Consider the following 22,440-nt stretch of genomic DNA (forward strand, 5'->3'; position numbering starts at 1 on the left):
AGAGCCGTCGGGCATGGAGCCGTGGAAGCAGTGTGCGCAGTGGCTCATCCATTGCAAGGTGCTGCCCGCCAACCACCGAGTGACCTGGGACTCGGCGCAGGTATTCGACCTGGCGCAGACCCTCCGTGATGGAGTCCTGCTCTGCCAGCTGCTTAACAACCTCCGGGCGCACTCCATCAACCTGAAGGAGATCAACCTGAGGCCGCAGATGTCCCAGGTGAGGAGGCCGGCGCGGGCGCCCCGCCTCCAGCCGGCAGCTCCCATTAATCATGCGGCTAATTTCTTTGTGTAAATGCAAACGTCTAGGTGCGCTGAGCTTGCTCTGCCTCCCAGCCTTCTGCTTTGGGACCACTTCGGCACCACTTTGGCTTTTCCTACCTTGGCTTGAAATGGTTTAGCGCCTCAAGCTGAATGCGAAAGCCTTGCGTCCGGAGATGGTGTGAGGATTTCGTAAAGGCTTTCAGTGAGGCGGGAAAGAAATAAGTTGTCTTAGGGTGCCCTTCACCTACTCTGCGTGTGTGTGGCGCGACAAAGATTTGATCAGGCTCTTCCATAATAACGAAGGGGAGTTGATGGGGTAATTTGCTTTTAGTCCTTTCTTTTGCTTTGCGTCTTGTACTCATGTTTTCTTGAAAGAGGAACCATGACATAAATGAGGACTCGAGGAAGTGAAGGGCGTTTGGTCCCGTTATCTGTCCAGGAGTGACGCTGGTCAAAGGGAAGAACAGGGAGCAGAACCCAGAGGCCGCCCCCAGGACCCCTGAGCTGGTGGCCAGCCGGGAAGCCCCGGTTTACAGCTCTTCCTAGACCATGTGAGAAGGAGCGAGTCCAGCCTCTCTCAGCAGCGACAGGAAATGAGAAGTTTCACTAGAGATTCCGCTTTCCTTCCTGCAGTGCCCTGCTCAGGTGCTGTGGTGCCGGTCGGCTCCTGGGACTGGCGCTGCCTCTTTGAGGGGTAAGCCAGGCACCTCTGGAAAGTTGGGTGCACCCTAGAGTCAGCTCAAAAGTCACAGTTCAGTGGAAAAGTAGTTTATTTTTCCTGTCGGAAAATTTTTGTACAGAAGGATGTTAAACTTGGTTCACAGCCTCTTTCTCTTTCAGAATGTTAAAACAAAAAAACCAAACCGCTTTCAACTTAAAAGGGAGAGGACAGAGCCCTCTCCATGACACATTTCAGCACTAATCCTCTATGACGCAGAGCCTCAGCTACTTAGCAACCAGAGCAGTGCCTTTTAAGAAGGAACGGACTTTATATGATTTAATAAGTATGTATTTAAAGTTAGAGCACACACAGTCATCTCTGATTCTTGGTGTCAGTGTTTCATCAGGGTCTCTGCACTTCAGATTCTGCATTCCTTGTCTGTTTGCCTTCAACCTGCTGCTGGGCAGTCCCTAAGAAAGAACAAGCATGGAAGCAGGGAGAGCCATATGTATTTAAAAGTGAGATAAATTATTTTATACCCCCGTAAACCTCCATGGTGATTGCTACCTCTCGGTACCCCTTCAGAGTTGTCTCAACTCTGGATATTCCTTTGAGGGGTTTAGCAGACTTTTCTATTATGGTGGGAGCTGCAATCAGTTAGCTACTCTTACACATTCCCATTTTCCACTTGGCCTGTAGCCTCAGGAGGCAGCGTGGGTCAGGATGCCTTGGCCCACCAAGCAGGGAATACAGTACTGTGCACATTTCCTGGAACTTGTTTCCCGGAACTCTCAGCAGTTGCTCTCAATAATCACGTTTTCTGGACAGCTGAAGAGCCCTTTTTAAACCTTGAAGCCTTCATTTTAATGCTAACAATGGATGAGAATTGTTTTGAATGTGTTTCGCTCTTCTCCTCTTATAGTATGTTAGATGCAATTTAATCTTTCTAATGACCAAAGGTTGTCATTACAAGCATCATTAATGAAAATCGAGCACATACAATGCTCTAAGGGTTCTGTTCCCTACTGGGGGTAGGTAGCACAATGAGCAAACCAGGATACTTGCCCTAAAGGAATTATTACACTATACCATCAGATGATAAATCACTGGGTTATAATAAGGTAAGTAGGACAGCTGATGACCTTCTTTGTGCCGTTGCACTTTTGATTTCTTAAGTTTGTTCAACCCTGAGGTTTCTGGTTCCAAATTAAGTACAGTTTCTCCTGTAATGTCCTATGAGAGGGTACTTCCCTCAAATGTGAATCCTAGAAGGCTAGTACCTGAACCTGGTGATGTCTGTTTTTGCTTTCCTCTTGGTTCTTGGCCTCATTGCAGAGAGGCAAGGCTGCTGAACAAGTGGATGCTAGGCAGATGAGTTTGTATCATGCAGGTTCTCCTTAAATCCTTAAATGAGATTTATGAAATGATTTTATGAAACAACTTGACATATTTAACATGCTTATAGTGCCTAGCACATGTACTTAATATGTACTTAATAAATATTTACTATTAGCAAAATTATGTAAAACATTTTTTCTGCTATTGTTATACTAAGAGTGATAGATTTCAATAGAAATTTTAAAAGAATTGTAGAGGCCTACCGGTTCCTTTGGGCTGATATCCCTAAACATTTTGCCTCTATACTACTCATAGCTTTCTTGGGACAGGTTCTAGCTGTAGTGAATAAGCTATTAACCTGGTACAACCCTGTCATGTCCCAGGAGAATGTATTCCCCTGGCATTAGAGATGTCATTACTAGTAGTTGTGGCTTTTTGGTGTGTCTGAGAGTCATTCTGTCTACTTGACTTAGGTTCTGTTGAAAATATTAATTTGAAATAGACTATTTTTTATAGCACATCATCTCCTAAGCTGAGAAATAACTGGAAGCTGTCACTTCAGACTTTTGTGACATATTGAGACTGTAAAGAGCAGATGTTGACAAAGGAAATTTTAATTTATTGATGTTTTGTTTGTAGGCTGTTTAGCTTTCCTGAAAGAGGCTATAATATGACCAGGCTTTTAAAATGAGTGTTTATTCCAGTGAATGGGATGCCTTTCTATTATTTGTTAGCCTTCTGCCTTGTTTGCATTTAAAAAAATAAATAACTGCAAATAATGACTACTCAATTATAGGTCTGATTCTTGGAATTCTTAACAAGTTAGTTGATTATCTTTCAAAATAAAAGCATGGATGGGATCCCAGTTTTCTTATTTATTGTTCTTTCTGGCTGTGGACATCAGTTTGTTTTTGATCTTGCCATCCTGGTAAGAGGATGATCTTCAGTTCAAAAATAAGAATTTGTTTTCATGCTGATTTAGCTTTTGTTTTTATTTATGATGGATTAAAAAGGTAAACATTAATCACGTTTAGTTATACATTTAACATGTTCTTCTTATTATAGAATACAGTTAAGTAAAATGCAGTTGGCCAGTAAATATCTAAGACATTTGGTGTCTGAATACGTTAGATTTTAATGTCTATATTTGAGATTTATTTTTCATCCCAAACAGTATTCTAGCCAGGACACAAAGCACGTGAATGATTCCGGAAGAGAAGAGCCTACTGGTGATAGCTGTACTGGGTGGGCGGCACATGCTGGGGTTGGGGCAGGGTCGGGGGTATGCCTGTGGAAGAGCATGAGTTATTGGCTTGATGTCACTTTAGTGTTTAAGAAGATCTTCATGAATGCCTATAACCACCCCTAGATCTATCATGAATGAGAGTACCTTAGTCTTAGTTTGAAACTTAAAATTTTGCTTTATACTATGCTTTATGGTAGGGGTAATACATTCAGTGAGTTTACTGGCCACTGTGGACAGTATATGTAAACTTTGAATTGTCTAAATGAATAATTCAGACTTCAAGGATTCCTTCAATGAATATTTACTTGTTCCTACTATGTTCCAGGGACTGTTTTAGACACTGTCTTGGACAAACTCAACAAAGTCCCTGCCCTAAAGGGATTTGGATTTTAGTAGAGTTGAACCATAAATAAATGACTATATAATGTATTTATATATTTATATTTTTATATATAATTATATATATATTTGTGTATAATGTGCTATGAACCCATTTGAAGCTGAGTTAGCTAGAAAGAAATATAATACAATTTTATAGAAGGTAGTCAAGAAAGTCCTCTCTGAGGGAGTGACAATTAGGTGGGACCTGAAGTGAGTGAGGGAACACGGGAATGTCAATGTTTGGAAAAAAGAATATTCCTGGCGGAGGGAATACCAAATGCAAAGCTCCCGAGGTGATTAAATGGCAGGCATACTGGAGGAACAGCAGGGTCAGTATGGCTGGAGGAGAGTGAGTGTGGGAAAGAGTGGGAAACATGAAGTCAGAGAGAAAATGGAAGCTCGATTTTTAGGACTTGTCGGCCACTTTAAGGACTTTGGATTTCACTTTGAGTGAAATGGGAGGTCAACAGAGGGTTGAGCAGAGGAGTGACATGGCCTGATTTACCTTTTCTTTTCTTTTCTTTTTTTTTTTTTTTTTGAGATGGAGTCTTACCGTGTAGCCCAGGTTGGAGTGCAGTGGCCCGATCTCAGCTCACTGCAGCCTCTGCCTCCCAGGCTCAAGTGTTTCTCATTCCTGAGCCTCCCGAGTAGCTGGGACTACAGGCACGTGCCACTACTCCTGGCTACTTTTTTGTATTTTAGTAGAGAGGGGGTTTCACTGTGTTGCCCGGAGTGGTCTCCAACTTCTGAGCTCAGTCAGTCCACCTGCCTTGGCCTCCCAAAGTGTTAGGATTACAGGTGTGAGCTGCTGCACCCAGCCCTGATTTACCTTTCCTACAGTTACTTTGGCTACCACATTGAGAGCAGACTGGAGAGCAGCAAGGATAGAAGTGACCAGGCTCATACATCATTCAGACAAGAGATAATGGCAACTCTTACCAGAGCAATAGCAGGGCAGATGGTGGGAAGAGTAGGCTCTGAATATATTCCGAAGGTGGAGCCAGCAGGGATTTATTGATGGACTAGATTAGGGATGTGAGAAGAGAGGAGTCAAGTTTGTCTCCAGAATTTTTGACCTGAGAAACTGGATGATGAAGTTCCCATTCACTGAGATGGAGAAGACTAGAAGAAGTATGGTGTTGGGGTGTACGTGGGGAGATGGGAAGGAATATCTGGAGCTAGTTATGATTGAAATGCCTAGTAGACATCTAGATGGATATGCCTAGCAAGGAGTTGGAGATGTAGGTGTAAAGTTTGGAGTCATCAAGGTGAAGATGATATTTAAAATCATGAGACTGGGTGATACCATGCAGGAAGTAGTGAAGAAAGAAGAAAAAGTCTGAGTGAGCCATTGGAGCATGCCTGTTCTTGAGGGTAGAGAGATGGGGAGAACCTGTGAAGGAGTTAAGAGGCAGTGGCCATGAGGTAGGAGGGAAACCAAGTGAACAGAGTATTTCTGGGAGGAGTGATGACATGTCAAATGCTGCTGATCAAGTGAAATAAGGACTGAGGATAGAAGATTTAAACAATGTAAGGTTCCTTGGTGACCTTGACAAAACCAGATTTGGTGATGTGGTAGGCAAACACCTGATAATAAGAGAGGGTTGAGACAGCAATATAGACATCTCTTTAGGGAGTAATTTTGCTGTAAAGAGAACATGAAAATGGGGTAGTGGCTACTAGGGGAAAAGAAATCAAGATATGGGTTAATTAATTAATTTATTTATTTTAGAGACAGAGTCTTGCTCTGTCACCCAGGCTGGAGTGCAGTGGTGAGATCTGCCTCCTGGGTTCAACCAGTTCTCCTGCCTTAGCCTCCCAGGTAGCTAGGATTACAGGTGTGTGCCACCATGCCTGGCTAATTTTTATATTTTTAATAGAGATGGGGTTTTACCATGTTGGCCAGTCTGGTCTTGAACTCCTGACCTCAGGTCATCAGGCCGTCTTGGTCTCCCAAAAGTGCTGGAATTACAGCTGTAAGCCACTGTGCCCAGCCTAGATACAGTTTATTTTCTTATTACACAATTCTTATTTTATACCTATTAAAAGACCTCCTTTAGATGGACATATTTTCTCATATGGTACTCTTGTGTATATGTGTATGTATGTGAAAAGATACCTCTGTATATGAAGAATGAGAACATATGGGCACAGGGAGGGGAACATCACACACCGAGGCCTGTCGGGGGTTGGGGGGCAAGGGGAAGGATAGCATTAGGAGAAATACATAACGGAGATGACAGGTTGGTGGGTGCAGCAAACCACCATGGCACATGTATACCTATGTAACAAACCCGCACGTACTGCACATGCATTCCAGAACTTAAAGTATAATAATAAAGAAAATATAAGTAAAATTTAAAGTGTTTTAAAATCTTCTTTTTGTTCAGATTGTGACTATTCTGAATACCACTGGAACTTAGAGTCATTGATTGCCATGTGTTTTCATAGTGTTGCCCTTTGAACACCTAGTATTGGTGATGCAGCATTTCTAAAATGATTAATCACTATTGCCTGTGAGATTTCCTTCTAAATTGAGTTTTGATGCTGCTGTTATTATTTTAAATAAAGGGTTAAATAGTTTCCGCTATTCACAACCATACATTGTTTTAAACAACTATGATTATTAGTTTTAGCATTGAGGTATGCATTCCAAATACATGTCTACACATTCCCTCTTCCCATACAAGGTGGTGTGACTTACAGATTTTGGGGTTATACAAAAGGGAAGGAGGAAGAACTGTTATTTTCCAAGAAGAATGGTGTGCCTAGTAACATTTTTAGTCAGTTCGTTCAGAATAATGTCATTCCTTAGTCTTCTCAGAAGTCAGTAACCTCTTTGCCATTTGTTAGGTTATTTTCTTGCATAATCTGCCAGCATAATTTTAAACTCAACACCAATCAGGATCTTTTCATGTAAAGTAGTTACGGCATCTTTAGGCATCTTAAGCACTTGTTCTGTCTGCACGATGGTTAGCTTAACCTAGGTTCTCTAGAAAACAGAGCCTGGGGTAAGGCACTGAAGTACTGAAACCCCCTTGGTGAGGTACAATTCCATGGCTTGCCAGAGTGAGGAAATGAGACGGTGTCTTTTTTTTTTTTTTAAGATAGAGAAAATTATATCATGTTTGCAATACAAATGGAGTTGATCTAGTATAGATCACCACATATTTTCTAATTTTCAAATACAGTGGATTGTTTTTATTATTCTTGAATCCTCTGTGGCAATTGACGTTAGTGATCATCCCCTTCTCCTAAAACTCTCTCTTCCCTTTACTCTCACCACACCATACTCTCCTGGTTCTCTTGTACCTCTTATTATTCCTTCTCAGTTTTTGTTTGTTTGTTTGTTTGCTAGCTTCTCTTTATTGAAAAATGTCTTAAACATTTTAGAGTTTTCTCTTTAGTTGTGTTTTCATTTCATATTCGCCTCCCTATAGCATCTCATGACATCTGCGGTAGTACCTACCTTGCTGAATCCCAAATTCATACTGACAGCCTCAGTCTGCCTGTTTTACACCTCTGCCTCTATAGTTACAGTTGCTCCATAGGTATGAAGTCTGATCATTGTAGAAAGGTCACTCCCAATAGACAGGGGTGGATTCGATGGGATGAAAGTAGGTGTGAGCAGGACTGGTACTGAAGTCATTCAACAGAAGATGAGGCCGGAGAAAGGAGGCGAATAGAGGGATTATGAGGAACAAAAAAGATTAAAGTGATAATTATGAGTTGGGATGGATGGGACTTTGCAACCTTTTAGATACAGGGAAAGACTGGAAAGTATCTAGGCTGAGACCCAGGTTTCAGTATCAGGTGACAGGAGTGTCATAAAGAAGGGGCACATTTTAGTGAGAAAGGGAGCACATTCTGTCTTGGACTCTGAGTTGGAAGTTATTACCAGTTACCCTCTCTCTTCTCAGTTTCATGCATCCCACTCTCTTAATACCCCTTTCTTTCGGGTTTATTCTACTAATACCTAAAACCCAACAATCCTTTGAACTCATTGCTTCTACCACCTCTTAACTGCCTGCTTCAGTTTTCATTTTCTTCCTACGTAGCTTAAATGCTATAGCCATTATAATTCCCTGATTTCCCTTGATTTGTCCTGCTTGTTTGGATAAACAAAACCCTGGTTAAATTCAACTTATTGAATTACTTACTTCCTGCTTTCAACTGAGCTGCTGAATGTAATGGAGGAAAACCCGCATTACACTTTAAGTTCATGATCCCTAACCTCAAGTGGGCATCTTGGGCCATCCAGTCATCTGATTACATTTCTCTAATGCTCTCAAATGGTCTAGAACTACTGGCAGTCCCTGAAATGCTTTTAGGGGTCCCACAATTTCAAAACTCTGTTTATAGTTTTATTAATAATTTAATAATAATAGATTATTTCCCCTCATTCTCATTTTGTAATGTGTGTATAGAGGAGTTTTCCAAAGGCTGTGTGATAGTGCCCATGCCGTTGCTGTGGTTGACTGTAGAATATATGCTTGTGTATGTTTCAAAGGCTTATCAGTTTAGAATTCTAATAAGTTAAACATTAATAGCTATGAAACCTCAAACAAAAGCTGCTGAGGATTCTCAATCACGTTTTAAGAGTGGAAAGGGGTCCTGAGGAAAAAAAAGTTTGAGAACTGCCTGAGACCATTTACTTTTTGACTCTCCCAGGTCATTCTGTAGTACCTTTTTTTCTTTCCTTAAACCTTCATCACCCATTTCTCCCATCTTTCTCTCAACTTGTAACCTTACTTCCTATTCCACTGAGAAAAAACAAAATTGGAGGAGAGCTTCCTCAGGCTCCCACCTTCCTGCATCTGTGCTCGTAGTTGATGCCTTCTCTCCTGCACTATGAGTTAGTTAACAGTGCTTCTGGCCAAGGCAAGTTTCTCCTTCACTGTTACCCCGATGCTGTTCTGCATCATCACTTCTCTCTTGGATCTTTCCCATTTGCATGCATGTATACCATTCTCTCCTTCATTTGATGTAAGATATATTTTCAAGGTAGAGATAGAAACATGTGGATGAACATTGAGTGTGATGGAAAGTGACTAAGGATGCCTAGGGTTTGAACTGAGCTACTGGGGCAGGTGATCAGACAACCTCCTTATAACTTTAGTGGTTCCTGATGGACCATGGGATAAAATCCAGCCTCCTTAGTATGCAAGAGCTCATGGTCTTGTCCTGCTTCATCTCTCAAACCTCTTCTCCACTCTGTACTCCTGACCTTTTTGCAGTTTCTTGAAAACACTATGCTGTTAAATGTCTCTGTACTATTGCATATACCTTTTTCTGTACTTGAAGTTCCTTTTTCATTTGTCTACTTGAAGATTCAGTTCAAGAGTCATCTTTGTATTGTCTTCCCTGACTTTTCTCCCAGGTGTGGCTGAGCACGCGCTGCTTTCTGCCACAGTGTCTGGTGGAATGCAGCATTTCTTGCTGTTTTGCAGTTTTTTTTTCCTTATCTGTCTCCCTTCCAGGCTTTGACTTGATTGAGGATGCCATAGGCTAATTCCTTTATATACAGCAGTAGAAATAGACACAGGGAGTCATACTTAATAGGCGTACGTAAATAGGCGTAGATTAAATTCATCAATGAGATGAAAATGGTGACACTTTATTTACTACTTTTTCAGACGTATACAAATTAAAAAAAAAAACACAGTCAGCACTGACTGTCATTAAAAACCAAAAATACTTGTTAAGTGCCATTACTAATAATAGCAGGTAACATTACTTCACCACTTACGAACTGAGTGACTCTCAGAAAGTGACTAAACCTGTCTTATCTGTCTGTTCTTTAGCTTCCTCATTGCTAAAATAGGCCAGGTAAAAGAACCTACCTCCTAGGGTTCTCGTGAGGGCTAGCTGAATTAATTAATGTGACTGACTTATAACAAGTGCCCAATAGATGTTAACTATTTTTTACTATAATGATTATCACTGCTTCTGTGGAAGCATACAAGGCAGTTACTAAAACCTTCCATGCATTGTCTCATCTAATTGTCCAACACCATGAGGCAGGCACTGTTATTTATCCCCATGTGGTGGATACTCTGAAGCTAAGAGGGATTTAGTAACTTGCACTAACAAATGGTTTGTAGTAGAGCCAAACTTAGAATTAGAACATTAAGAGTGAACTGAATTCTTGTCACAAGGCTATCGGCACATCTGAATGTGAACTGCAATGAGGACTGAAATGAATTTTTCCCCTGCATTGTATTTTCCTCTCGTGTGGGGCTCCCTTGGAGCAGTGTTCTGATTGGCCTTGTGGCTGTTGTTAATAGCACCTCCTTACTGGTCGGATATTGAGTTAAAATTTTGCCTCAGGACAGGAGAATAGTTTGAACCCGGGAGGTGGAGGTTGCAGTGAGCTAGGATCATCCCACTGCACTCCAGCCTGAGCAACAGAGTAAGACTTCATCTCAAAAAACAAAACAACAACAACAAAAAAATTTGCCTCAGGATACTGAATGTATCTGGATGATTTCATACACATTTATCACACTATTCAGTATAAAATGGGTGTTAGACTTTTGACAGGTATGTAATGGGAAAAGGAAAGGAAATCAGGAAAACTAAGGAAAGTTAATGAGGGGAAGAGACAAAGTGAATGTAGCTGTTCCTTTTTGGCCTTTTAATGTTGTGCCTTGTGACAGCTGGTCTCAAGCACATGGTTTAATGCTCTATTCTGGAGTTAGGAGTGCCTACATTTCTCTGGGAAGCAGGAACACTGTTGTTTAAAATGATGTGCTTTGATATGGCATTTTTTTCTATTATAAATATATATATATTTTTTGTAAATTCACAGACAACCTATTGTTAGCTATTATTTGGAGCGTTATTTTATCGTATTTTTCATCCTCTGTTAACATAGGCCCTGCATGGTGTTAAAACCAGTCACAAGTTGACATTCTGGTTTTCCTTAATCTTGGGCATTTAGTGGATAGAACCATCAACAGCAAAATAGTTCCTTTTGATTTCCATGTAAAATTATTTTTAAATTGTATTTTGTGCTGCTGTCTGAATGTGCTTTCAAAATCTGTGTTGCAAGAAGTGTAGTCAGCTTTCGAGTTGCTTACTTAACAGGAAGCCAGCAGCGCATGCTACTCACATAAGAGTTCTTTAAAGGGTCAATTAATATGGAATATTTAATGATACATTTGATACTCACCTTCCATGGTTTTCAAAGTGCCCGTCTTAAAATAGATCTGTAACAGCTGGTCTGAATAAACAAGCGTCGTGCTTCCCTGTGCCTTTTCCTGGGAGCATGGGGGCAGCATGGTTTAATGGGAACACTTAAGGTCAGGAGTCAGGAGACTTGGGTTCTAGTTCCAGCTCTGTCTCTGACAGGCTGTGTGACCTTCGTGTTTCCTTCTCTTTGCCTCTGGCTTCTGTACTTATAGCAATAGCAGTGGATGCTTACATGTGCAATAATACACCAAATAGCAACTAAAATGTTTTACACATCTAGGCAGCATTATGGTTTCATGATCAGGGATCAGGCAGAATTATGGTTTCATGATCAGGGATCAGGCAGAAATGATTGAATCCCAGCGCTGGCACTTAACAACACTGCCCCTGGGAAAGTTACTTTACTTATTGAATCTGTTTTCTCATCTGATAGGCAAGAAATTGTGGAATTTCTTTGCAGGATTGTGGTGAGAATGAAAATATTTAAATGCCTGGTACATGATAGGTACTTGGTAAGATTATTTCCTTCCTTCTCCCCACTGCCTCCCCAATCCTCATGTCTATGAGACAGGAAGAATAAGATCTTATCACTGCTCTACAGAGGAGGAAATGGAGATGTGCCCTGGCTAAAGGGCTTTTCTCAAGGTCACACAGACAGGAAGTGGTGAAGACAGGACTTCAGTCCAACTGTCCTAATTCCAAATTCGGCGAAGTTTCCCATTCCTGCTGCCAAATTCAGTGGATAGATGGCAAATTGCATGAGGAAATGACTGGAAGAGTGCTTTCAAAAAACAAGGCATGGCCTGGAAATGTAAAATGAGATTGTATTATTTTGCACTGAAAGTTGTTCTATTAAAACGAAACATCTAAAATAACAAAACCTGTTTTCTGTTATTTTATAGTCTGATTAGTTTGTGGATTATGTGCTTTTTGGTAATTTTATAGCCCCTCTACTTTCTGTTTGGTTCTGTTTTCATGGAAATTTGTGCAAGTGAAGCAGTTATTTAAATCATCACGTTGTCTGCTAAATGTTGGACTTTGTGGTAGATGCTGGGTATTCAAATGTGAATGAAACTCAATCCCTCACCCTGTGTTCCTTTTAGGCTATACAGTATGGGTTTTACTTCATATTTTCCCTTATAAAAGAGTGGATGGGAATGGAGCCATTTGTGTTAGAGTGAATGGGCATGGCTAAAGTTTGGTAGGTGGGTAATGCTTTTCTGGATACATAGTTAATTTTGCTGATGTGTACATTATGCCACTAATGTCACAAAATGAATTTTTTTATGTGAGTGCATGGCTCAAGGTATTTCTCTCGTCTTTCTTTTTTTTAGGTTGAATTATATATATATACACACACATATATTTATTTTAAGTTCAGGGGGATATGTGCAAGTTTGTTACATAGGTAAATGTGTGTCATGGGGGTTTGTGGTGCAGATTATTTCATCACCCAGGTATTAAGCCTAGTGCCCATTAGTTATTTTTCTTGATCCTTTCCTGCTTCTCACCCTGCACTGTCTGATAGGCCCCAGTGTGTGTGGTTCCCCTCTATGTGCCCATGTGATCTCATCATTTAGCTCACTTATAAGTGAGAACATGTGGCATTTGGTTTTCTGTTCCTGCATTAATTTGCTAAGGATAATGGCCTCCAGCTCTATCCATGTCTCTGCAAAAGACATGATCTCGTTCGTTTTTTATGGCTGCGTAGTATTCCACAGTGTATATGTACCACATTTTCCGTATCCAGTCTATCACTGATGGACATTTAGGTTGATTCTATGCCTTTGGTATTGTGAATAGTGCTGCAGTGAACATATGTGTGCATGTGTCTTTATACTAGAACAATTTATATTCCTTTGGGTGTATATCCTGTAATGGGATTGCTGGGTCAAATGGTATTTCTTTCTTTAGGTCTTTGAGGAATCACCACACTGTCTTCCACAAATGTTGAACTAATTTACACTCCCAACAGTGTATAAGTGTTTCTTTTTCTCCATAACCTTGTCAGCATGGTTTTTTTTTTGACTTTTTAATAATAGCCATTCTGACTAATATGAGATGGTATCTCATTATGGTTTCGATTTGCATTTCTCTGAAGATCAGTGATGTTGAGCTTTTTTTCATATGCTTGTTGACTGCATGTATGTCTTCTTTTGAGAATTGTCTATTCATGTTTTTTGCCCACTTTTTAATGGTGTTTGTGTTTTTCTTGTACATTTGTTTAAGTTCCTTGTAGATGCTGGATATTAGGCCTTTGTCAGATGCACAGTTTGCAAAAATTTTCTACCGTTATGTAGGTTGTCTGTTTACTGTGTTGAGAGTTTCTTTCACTGTGCAGAAGCTCTTTAGATTAGTTAGATCCCATTTGTCAATTTTTGCTTTTGTATTTCTCTCCTTTCTATAGACATTTGTACAGGGCACAAAAGCATAGAAATAAATCATATGAAGTTCCCACTCTTAGGGGACGAAGAGAAAATGGGGTTCATCTGGGAGTCAGGCTTTTGCAAGAATGCAAAAATAAAGTTATTGGATGTTATAAGACTGGTACAAAAGTACATGCAGCTGGGTGAGAGAGATGAGACCAAGAAGAGGACAGAGACATGAATGGTTACTACAGAGGAAGAAGGTTTGAGAAATAAAACTGAGTGGAGAGAGAGTTATGTGAGATGAAGAATGTGAAAAGATATTCAGATCTCAGTGATGTCTCTAACAAAAAGCTGTTCTGAACAATGATGTAGGACCCTTAATAACGTCAGTACTGGAAATCTGGCCGTACTATTTGCATTTGTCAGGAAAGATATTAAAGTACCTGTCTTTGGTGGACAGGCTGGAGCATGAGATGATGTTCTATTCTCTTGAATATCTTGAAAGTTCAGGGAGCAAAAACTATAGAATCAAAATGCTTAATGGGCATCTAAAGTGCTGAAAGTAAAGATGCTTGCTCTCTCTCCCTTCTCTAACCTCTAGACTTGCTACTTCTCCCTCCCTCACACCTACTGAGCCATTATCCTCCCTATGCTCTTTAGTTGACTGATATCTCTCCTCTCCTGGTCCATCTGGTCTTGACTATACTCCTGAGTCCTGTCAGAATTTATGGTCAGCCTTTCCGTTTTTACTCCAATTCCCTGCACCTTCTGTAACATGAGATATGCCAGTCACCTGACTCCTAGAGCACCCTCCTTCTTAGGCTTTGCTGCCCTTGCCCGTGAGCAGCAGAGAGCTGTTGGAGAAGGTGGCTCACCACCTGGCTTTTACTGTCCATGTTCACTGCAACTTGACACTGCTTTCATTCACCTCTTTGCAGTGCCTCATAACAACACCCTCTTGGCTTCCTGTCATTCACCTGGTCATGTTCCAACCGTCCAAATCCCAGACACCCTGAATCCCTAACTCTCCCTTTGTACCAGCAAGCTCAGCTGGTCCTCATCATTACCACCCAGTCCTCCTGAACCCTGACTTGTCCTCAGTTCACCCCATTCCACATGCTACAATGATGACTATTTGTTACTAGAAGTAGCAGTAGCAACTGTGCCAAACTTTACAAGTTACATTTGTATGCACATTTTTGCCTTCTGATTCCCAGAGAGAGTTTTGGGTCTTGAAGTGGATGTTTAATAAATTAGAATCTCAGAACCAGGTGCTATGAGAACTCTGATTCTCAGAAGTTGGACACTATAGAGTAGAAGTACCTTTTTTTTTTGGTTTCTAGTTTCCAGAAACCAGTGGTATGCTTGGGGAACATTTTCGATGAACCAAACGCTCTCAAGTCACATTTTTCAGTTCCCAGCAGCACCCAGGCTGTTTGTCCCCTCTTGCAACCAACTCACAGCATCTGCTTATTTTTGCAAGCCTGTTTTCAGTAATGTTGTGGTTCACTAGTGCAACTTTCTCTTAATCATATAGGCCATACCTCATAGAGAAAGTTGGTCTAATGTAATTCCATCACTTATCAATACTCCAAAATGTAGGTTTAGCAGAAAACCTTCAAATATGAGAAAGCACTTGTTGGCTAAGGAAAGTTAGTAAACTTAGTTCAGTCAGCCACACAAGAAATGCATAAGTTCAGATTATTATGACAAATAGAACTGTGTGTGTGTCCATACGTGTACTTTGGGATTCCGTAAAATATAGCGATTAATTCATCCTCAGTAAGGGGGAAGCAGGAATTGAGAGCTCTGGAGCTCAGAATGAGTGGTAACACAAAAGATTTGGGTGCTTCCAGAGACACTGTTTAAGAAAAGAATGTTCAGGCCTATAATCCCAGCATTTTGGGAGGCTAAGGTGGGCAGATAGTTTGGGCCCAGGAGTTCAAGACCAGCCTTGGCAACATAGAGGCTCATCTCTACAGAATTTTTTTTTTAATTAGCTGGGCACAGTAGCACATGCCTGTACTCCCAGCAGCTTGGGAGGCTGAAGTGGAAGGATCTCTTGAGCCTGCAGGGCCAAGGCTGCAGTAAGCCATGATCATGCCACTGCACTCCAGCCTGGGCAACAAAGCAAGACCCTGTCTCAAAAAAAAAAAAAAAAAAAAAAGACTTTTCATAAGTAATTGTTGAAAAATAAATGAATTAGATGTTTAAAAAAAAGGGAATGTGACATAAAATGTTTCTTAAACTACATATAAATGCAACAAGCTAAATTTCATTTATGCAAATGTTTAGAGAGTTTCTAAATTATGACTTTGAGCCTAAGGACTTTTAATTAATATGCTATTCTAATAAGCTTGTGAGGCAGCATGTTATAGTAGAAATTGTAGTTTCCATTCCTTTTCATTAAGCCTGTTTAAGTCTAAGGGGATATAGGTCGTAAGTTAAAATGGGAATGAAGCATAGTTGAAAGCTAAGTTTGCAGTAGTAAATATTGTAAAACATGGGTTCAGTAACTAAAAAACCATATTAATCTTGGACTAGAATGGTCCTATTTGAATGAACCACTGTGGCAATTCAGTTTATTGTTTTGTTTGTTTGTTTATTTTTTTGAGATGGAGTCTCTCTCACCCAGAGTGGAGTGCAGTGGCGTGATCTCAGCTCACTGCAACCTCCACTTCCTGGGTTCAAGCGATTCTCCTGCCTCAGCCTCCTACTGAGTAGCTGGGATTACAGGCACATACCACCATGCCCAGCTAATTTTGTATTTTTAGTGAAGATGGGGTTTTGCCATGTTGGCCAGGCTGGTCTTGAACTCCTGACCTCAGGTGATCTGCCCACCTCGGCCTCCCAAAGCGTTGGGATTACAGGCATGAGCCGCTGCGCCCGGCCAGCTTTATTGTTGAAAGAGTTATATACAATTATAGTGCTGAAAAAATCTTACAGATAATTCTAGTTCAGCAACTTGGTTTTAAAAATGAGCAGTCTAAGTCCTCTGATGTGTATACAATGGTTTGACCAAGGTCACTTGGTTTGCCAGAACCAGTCTAAATGCAGGTTTTCATTACAGAACACTAATGACCTGGGCCCTCAAGAGAGGTTTAAATCATGTTTATTCTCTTAAACTTTTTTTTGTGTGTGTGTGTTACAAGATTAGGAAGTACTTCAGTTCAGAATTTCTCATGTGAAGCACTTATTATGAAGAGCTTATTTTCTCTCACTCATGTATGTTTTTTGTTTTTTGGATGCAGTATTTTAGGGGAATCTGTAAAGGTGGGGGTACAGGGTCTCAGACTTTGGAGCTTAGAATGTCCTGGGAGAATTGAAAAAGCATTGCAAAATGATTAATGAAAATTATGAAATCAAAGATCTGATGCTTAAAGGAGTAATTCCGCAGCTATCCAAAACTTGGCCATTCAGCATTACTCAGTTCCTAAGAGAGCTGTTTTGCTATTTTAAGCCAGATAACAAAAATGTGTCCCAAATTCCCAAGAGTATGAGTATTCATGTATGTTTAAGTGTCACCATAAGTTATTACTCCTAGGTTGTGAGTTCCATGAAATTAGGGACCGTTTGTTTGTCAGTTTCCTGTTCTTGGCTCAGTACCTGCACAGAGTGACTGCTCCCATGAATGGCCATTGAGTGAATATTTAATGAGTCCTTCACATTGACCTTAATGTTGGTTGCATGAGAATGCTAGATGTTATTTTTTAATCATAGGATGAAAAAATTATGATATTCTGCCAGTTGTTCCGCAGTGGGTGGCAGCATGTTCTATTGGAAGAATATGGACTTTAGGATTGGCCAGACCTGGGTTCAAATCATGCACCATTAGGTGAATGACTGTGGGCAAATTCCTTAATCTCTCAACATATTAATTGTCTTTCTTATGAAGTGGGGATAATTCTTACTGCAGAGTGTTGTGAAAAGTAAGTGAGCTCAGATGGGCCAGATACCTAGCACAGCACCAGAGACGTAGTGGACAGTTAGTAATCATATGAGATTCTTTCCCTTCTCCTCTCCCACTCCATTACCTGATCTTCTCATAGTACAGGGCGTTCCCCACAGTTCTTTTGGAACTCTGTGACTTTGCTGGTCTATGGCAAACTTTTCCTCTCTGTTGTAGTCATCTTTGTGCAGATGTTTTATTAGACTCATTGAATATAAGACTTGAAATATTGTGGCTTTAAAAAATGATATAATTGGCATATTTTAATCTGTTGATTTGTCTGTTGACAATTTCATATGTGTAACACTCTACCCAAAACTGGGAGACCTGCATTCCACATGGCTCCGTTGCCGATAAGCTCAGTGATCTCTAAGTCTCCATTTTTTTCTGTGATCACGGGTGGCATTTTATAGTGAAAAGGATGTAGGCTTTAGAGTTCAAATTTTGGATCTGCTGTTAATTAGCTGGATGATCCACGGCAGGCTCTTTTACTTCTGGGTTCTCTTGGCTTCCTCTGGAGGCCACCTCTGTCTATGCTGTAGGCTGCTGTCATGATTTGATAAGATAACATATGACAAATTCCTGCCTCAGAGCTTTGAACGTTGTAAACTCTTAATAAAAGAGTGGCAAAACACCTTTCACTAAATACTATTATGGTTAGTATTATTAATGTCTATTTCCCTTAGGTAGCTGAGGGATCCAGTAATAGAACATAATTATTATAGCTGAAGAATTTTAGAAGACACTTGAGCAATTTCTTCAAGGTCACATAGGAAGTGATAATGGAGTAGCATGTAGTTGTAAAAATGAGGAATAGTCTATCTTATTAATATGCTCTCTGTTTGTGGAATCAGTTATTTGGATTATTTCCAGTTCTTCTCTTTTATGGATAGCATGACTGTCCATGTCCGCCAAAAACATTAATCTTATTGAGGGAACCCCTTTGTAACCCTTAGAATGCTTCCCCATGCTTGGAGTGTGGACCATGCCGCCCTTCCCAGCCTCAACTCCCTCCTCTCGCTCATTCCATAAACAGCCATTCCCAGAATTTATCACACAATTTTTTTCTTCTAGAGTTGGAACTTGCCATTTTCTTTTGTTTCTTGGTTTCCAAATACCCCTTGTATACATCTTACCCTTTTAAATATTGTTTTTGTGACTGATTTTTCTTTTCTTTCTTTTTTTTTCTTTTTTTTGAGATGGAGTTTCACTCTTGTCATCCAGGCTGGAGTGTAATGGCACGATCTCGGCTCACTGCAACCTCTACCTCCCAGGTTCAAGTGATTCTCCCACCTCAGCCTCTTGAATAGCTGGGATTACAGGTGCCTGTCACCATGCCCGGCTAATTTTTGTATTTTTAGTAGAGATGGAGTTTCACCATGTTGGCCAGGCTGGTCTCGAACTCCCTACCTCAGGTGGTCCGCTCGTCTTGACCTCTCAAAGTGCTGGAATTACAGGCGTGAGCCATCGTGCCTGGACGTGACTGATTTTTCTACTAGATCTAAGCTTCATGATGGCAGGGGCCACTTACATTTTTATTCACTGTTGATTCCTGGGGATCAGCACAATGACCAGCACTAGTGCTCAATAAATATGGAAGAATGTATAAATAACTATATAACCACTGTTATTAGTAGCAATAAACAAGAGGGAAATAATTTTAGATATCTGTTAAATGCCTTTGTAAGTTTAAATTGCTCTGAAATTAAATATGTAGGTGTTTTTCAAGGGCCTCTAAAAATTCAAATGTATCTTGTAATTAAATAAGATCTTGGTTTTTTCTTATATAATCTTTCATGTTAATGAGGGCAAGTCTGAAGAGAGGGCAAATAAACATAGTTTAATATCTGGCAGTCTTTCATCTTAGCCAACATTCTTCACCCAAGACCTATAATAACATTACCTAAACTATCCAGGTGGCTGGGCACAGAGTCAATCTTGAGCCAAATAGCAGAAGGATTTAATGATGAAGTTGAACATTCTTAAAAGATTAGATTATGCCTGGTACATTTCCTTTCTTCCGAGACCTCCTGCCATTTTTGGTTTGCATGTCCCAAAAGTGCAAGCTATTTCATATTCCACTCTTCTGCAGGTTCCAAACTGCATTTTGTGGCTGGGCGCAGTGGCTCATTCCTGTAATCCTAGCACGTTGGGAGGCCGAGGCAGGTGGATTGCCAGAGCTCAGGAGTTTGAGACCAGCCTGGGCAACATGGTGAAACCGTGTTTCTACTAAAATTGAAAAAGTTAACTGGGCGTGGTGGTGCACGCCTATAGTCCCAGCTGCTCGGGAGGCTGAGGCAGGAGATTCGCTTGAACCTGGAAGAGGGAGTTTGCAGTGAGCTGAGATTGTGCCACTGCACTCCCGTGTGGGTGACAGAGTCAGACCCCATCCCAAAACAAACAAACAAAAAACTGCATTTTGTTTATTCAGAAATAGAGTTCATTCTTTCATTCATTCAGCATTTATTTCACACCTACAGTATTCAAAGCCCGTATTAGGCACTGAAGATATAACAAAGAATTCAGGTTCTAAGAGAGGTATATTTTGGAGGATACACTCTCCCTATAGCTCATGTTTACCTATGGAAGAACTTTTGTTAGAGTATTAGTATATACCTGGGTATGTATATGTTACTTAGTTTCTTCTGGGTCTTCTCTTTGAGACATACTTACCTGCAAAGAGGGTGGTGGTTTTCATTTGTATGACAAGCTAAGCAGAGTAGGTCATGTCTCCAAGGGAAAGGCTTACCACATGGGGAGAGGGTAGTAGAAGATGAGAGAGGGTCCTGCATCCTTAAGCCACAGTTTCCAATATATGTTAAGTTTTGTTAATAAAAACACCTACATTTCGATCTGTTTTCAGTATCTTTGCTCCTTGGGTTTTTCACTCAGTAGGAAAGAGGAGTATTTATTATTTTGCCCCGGGACACTGTGAAGCTTATGGCAGCCTAGCCCACAGGCAAATGACTGTCAAAACCAGGCACAGCTGTTTGTGATGGGTGTTCAGGCCTTAGCAAGTGCAGGATGCACTGGTCCTAGCAAGTGGAGCCATGCTGGGCTTTGTGGGCCGGCTTTTTGGGTTTTGTGGGTACTGCTTAGACTAGACTCATGTTACAGGTGAGGCTGAGGAAGGGGTTTGACATTTTTAGTCATCTGGGGTGGAATAGCATTTGCTGTTTTTACTGTATTTCAGTCAAGGCTCTAGGCCAGGACTTCAGACTGTAAAAGCCACAAAGGTTTGTTTTTTTTGTTTTTTTGACAGTCTCGCTCTATCACTCAGGCTGGAGTGCAGTGGCACACCCTCTGCTCACTGCAAGCTCCACCTCCCAGGTTCACGCCATTCTCCTGCCTCAGCCTCCTGAGTAGCTGGGACTGCAGGTGCCTGCCACCACGCCTGGCTAATTTTTTTTTTCTATTTTTTAGCAGAGACGGGGTTTCATCATGTTAGCCAGGACGATCTCGATATCCTGACCTCGTGATCTGCCTCCTCGGCATCCCAAAGTGCTGGGATTACAGGCGTGAGCCACCACACCTGGCCAATTTTTGTATTTTTAGTAGAGACGGGGTTTCACCATGTTGGCCAGATGGTCTCAATCTCTTGACCTCATCATCTGCCTGCCTCGGCCTCCCAAAGTGCTGTGAAGTTTTGAGAGTGCTATTGTGCGAGGTTCTTTCTTTAAATTGTGAGAAACAAGCCAAGGAAATGATAAATTGGCTTCACCACGTTCACTTAATTCTGTTCTAGGCCAAATGAAGGCCCTGGAGGGACTAATCTTATGTAATTTTGTAGTTTATCTACAAGATCTTAATAGGCCACCTGTAATATGACCAACCTCAACTGACTAACCAAGAGCAGACCAAGAAAGCATCCTCTGTATACATATATCAAAACATCACTCTATATCACGTAAATATGTACAATTATTACATACGAACTAAGAATAAAAGGGGAAAAAAAGATGGCCAGAAGTGACTGGCCACCAAGACTCTAAGAGTAGGCGATCTGGTGTGCCAAGGAAAAAGGAATTGAATCAGAACTAAGTCAAAAAGGAATGCTTCCTCTCTGCAGATAAGCAGGTCTCAAAGACAAGACCTGTGAGAAGCTGAACTCTGTATTGCCTAGGGGGACAGAAGCATTTGTTCTCATACCCCAACAGAAGTTCCTCTACAAGAAAACATGAGTTTTATTTGCTCTGGATTTGATAACTAAGTTCTAGCCATTAGATCATGGAACTGTAGCTGTAAAATAATTGTTGGATTTTGTTATTTAGCAGATACAAAGGAATGGGGGTGACCCTTAAGAAATATATGGCATATTCTTGGGTTGAGATAGACAAACAAGTCAGTAAACTTATTGCAAACTAAAAAGTTAAGAAGGTGAGTAAAAAGGCCTGGGCTTGGTATGGATTGTAGAGATCAGGTTTTCTTAGAAAATCAGGGAGAAACTAGAATTGGTTTGAAAAATATGTTTTTTTAATGATCAGAAAAGAAGCAGTGGTAGACTGAAAAGACTGAGCTAGGAGAAATGTTCACATTTCATGAGAGGTATGAAGGGAAAAATGAGATCTTAAGACAGAATACACAGATATAAAAAGGAAAAGAAATTCTCTCTAATGATTACCAATTATAAAGTGTGATGGGCCTGAAGAAGTGAGACAAGATCTGAAATTTTTTTACCAGGTTCAGAAAATGTTGACAAGTGTCCCTTTAAAGATGTAGTGAGAGTCTGAAGTATGATTTGTAAGACCAAGGGCTGGATATGGTTTTGCATTTTGTACACTGAGTAAAGATTTCTGCTAGTAGAGGTTGAATGCAACTGCTCTCTTCTCGCTGTGGGATCTCACCAGGGTTTACATCTGCCCTGGAGGGATGCTTTCTCTAGTTTGTATAAAATATTCATCATCTCACTAGGCTAGTGGTAGTGACCCTTGGATAGCAATATCAAGTGGTTACAGAAAAGTTGCATTTGCAGGGGAAAGTCCAGAGATGCCAGCATAACATACTGAAGAATTCACTGAGTTTCAAGGTGTTAACATTACTG

At 40.7% G+C, this 22,440-nt stretch overlaps 1 protein-coding gene across 2 annotated transcripts in view; it reads left to right on the forward strand.

Moving 5' to 3' along the window:
• The first annotated feature begins 7 nt into the window (after window positions 1–7).
• Window positions 8–22,440, forward strand: part of VAV3 (vav 3 guanine nucleotide exchange factor) — a 408,117-nt gene continuing 385,684 nt past the window's right edge. For both annotated transcript variants that reach the window (XM_011968871.1, XM_011968873.1), the window contains exon 1: window positions 8–217. In XM_011968871.1, the coding sequence (XP_011824261.1) occupies window positions 14–217 (204 nt within the window). In that variant the 5' untranslated portion in view covers window positions 8–13. The remainder of the gene's footprint in view (window positions 218–22,440) is intronic.

Source organism: Mandrillus leucophaeus, unplaced genomic scaffold, assembly GCF_000951045.1.
Source record: "Mandrillus leucophaeus isolate KB7577 unplaced genomic scaffold, Mleu.le_1.0 Scaffold861, whole genome shotgun sequence".
NCBI classification, from domain to species: Eukaryota; Metazoa; Chordata; class Mammalia; order Primates; family Cercopithecidae; genus Mandrillus; species Mandrillus leucophaeus.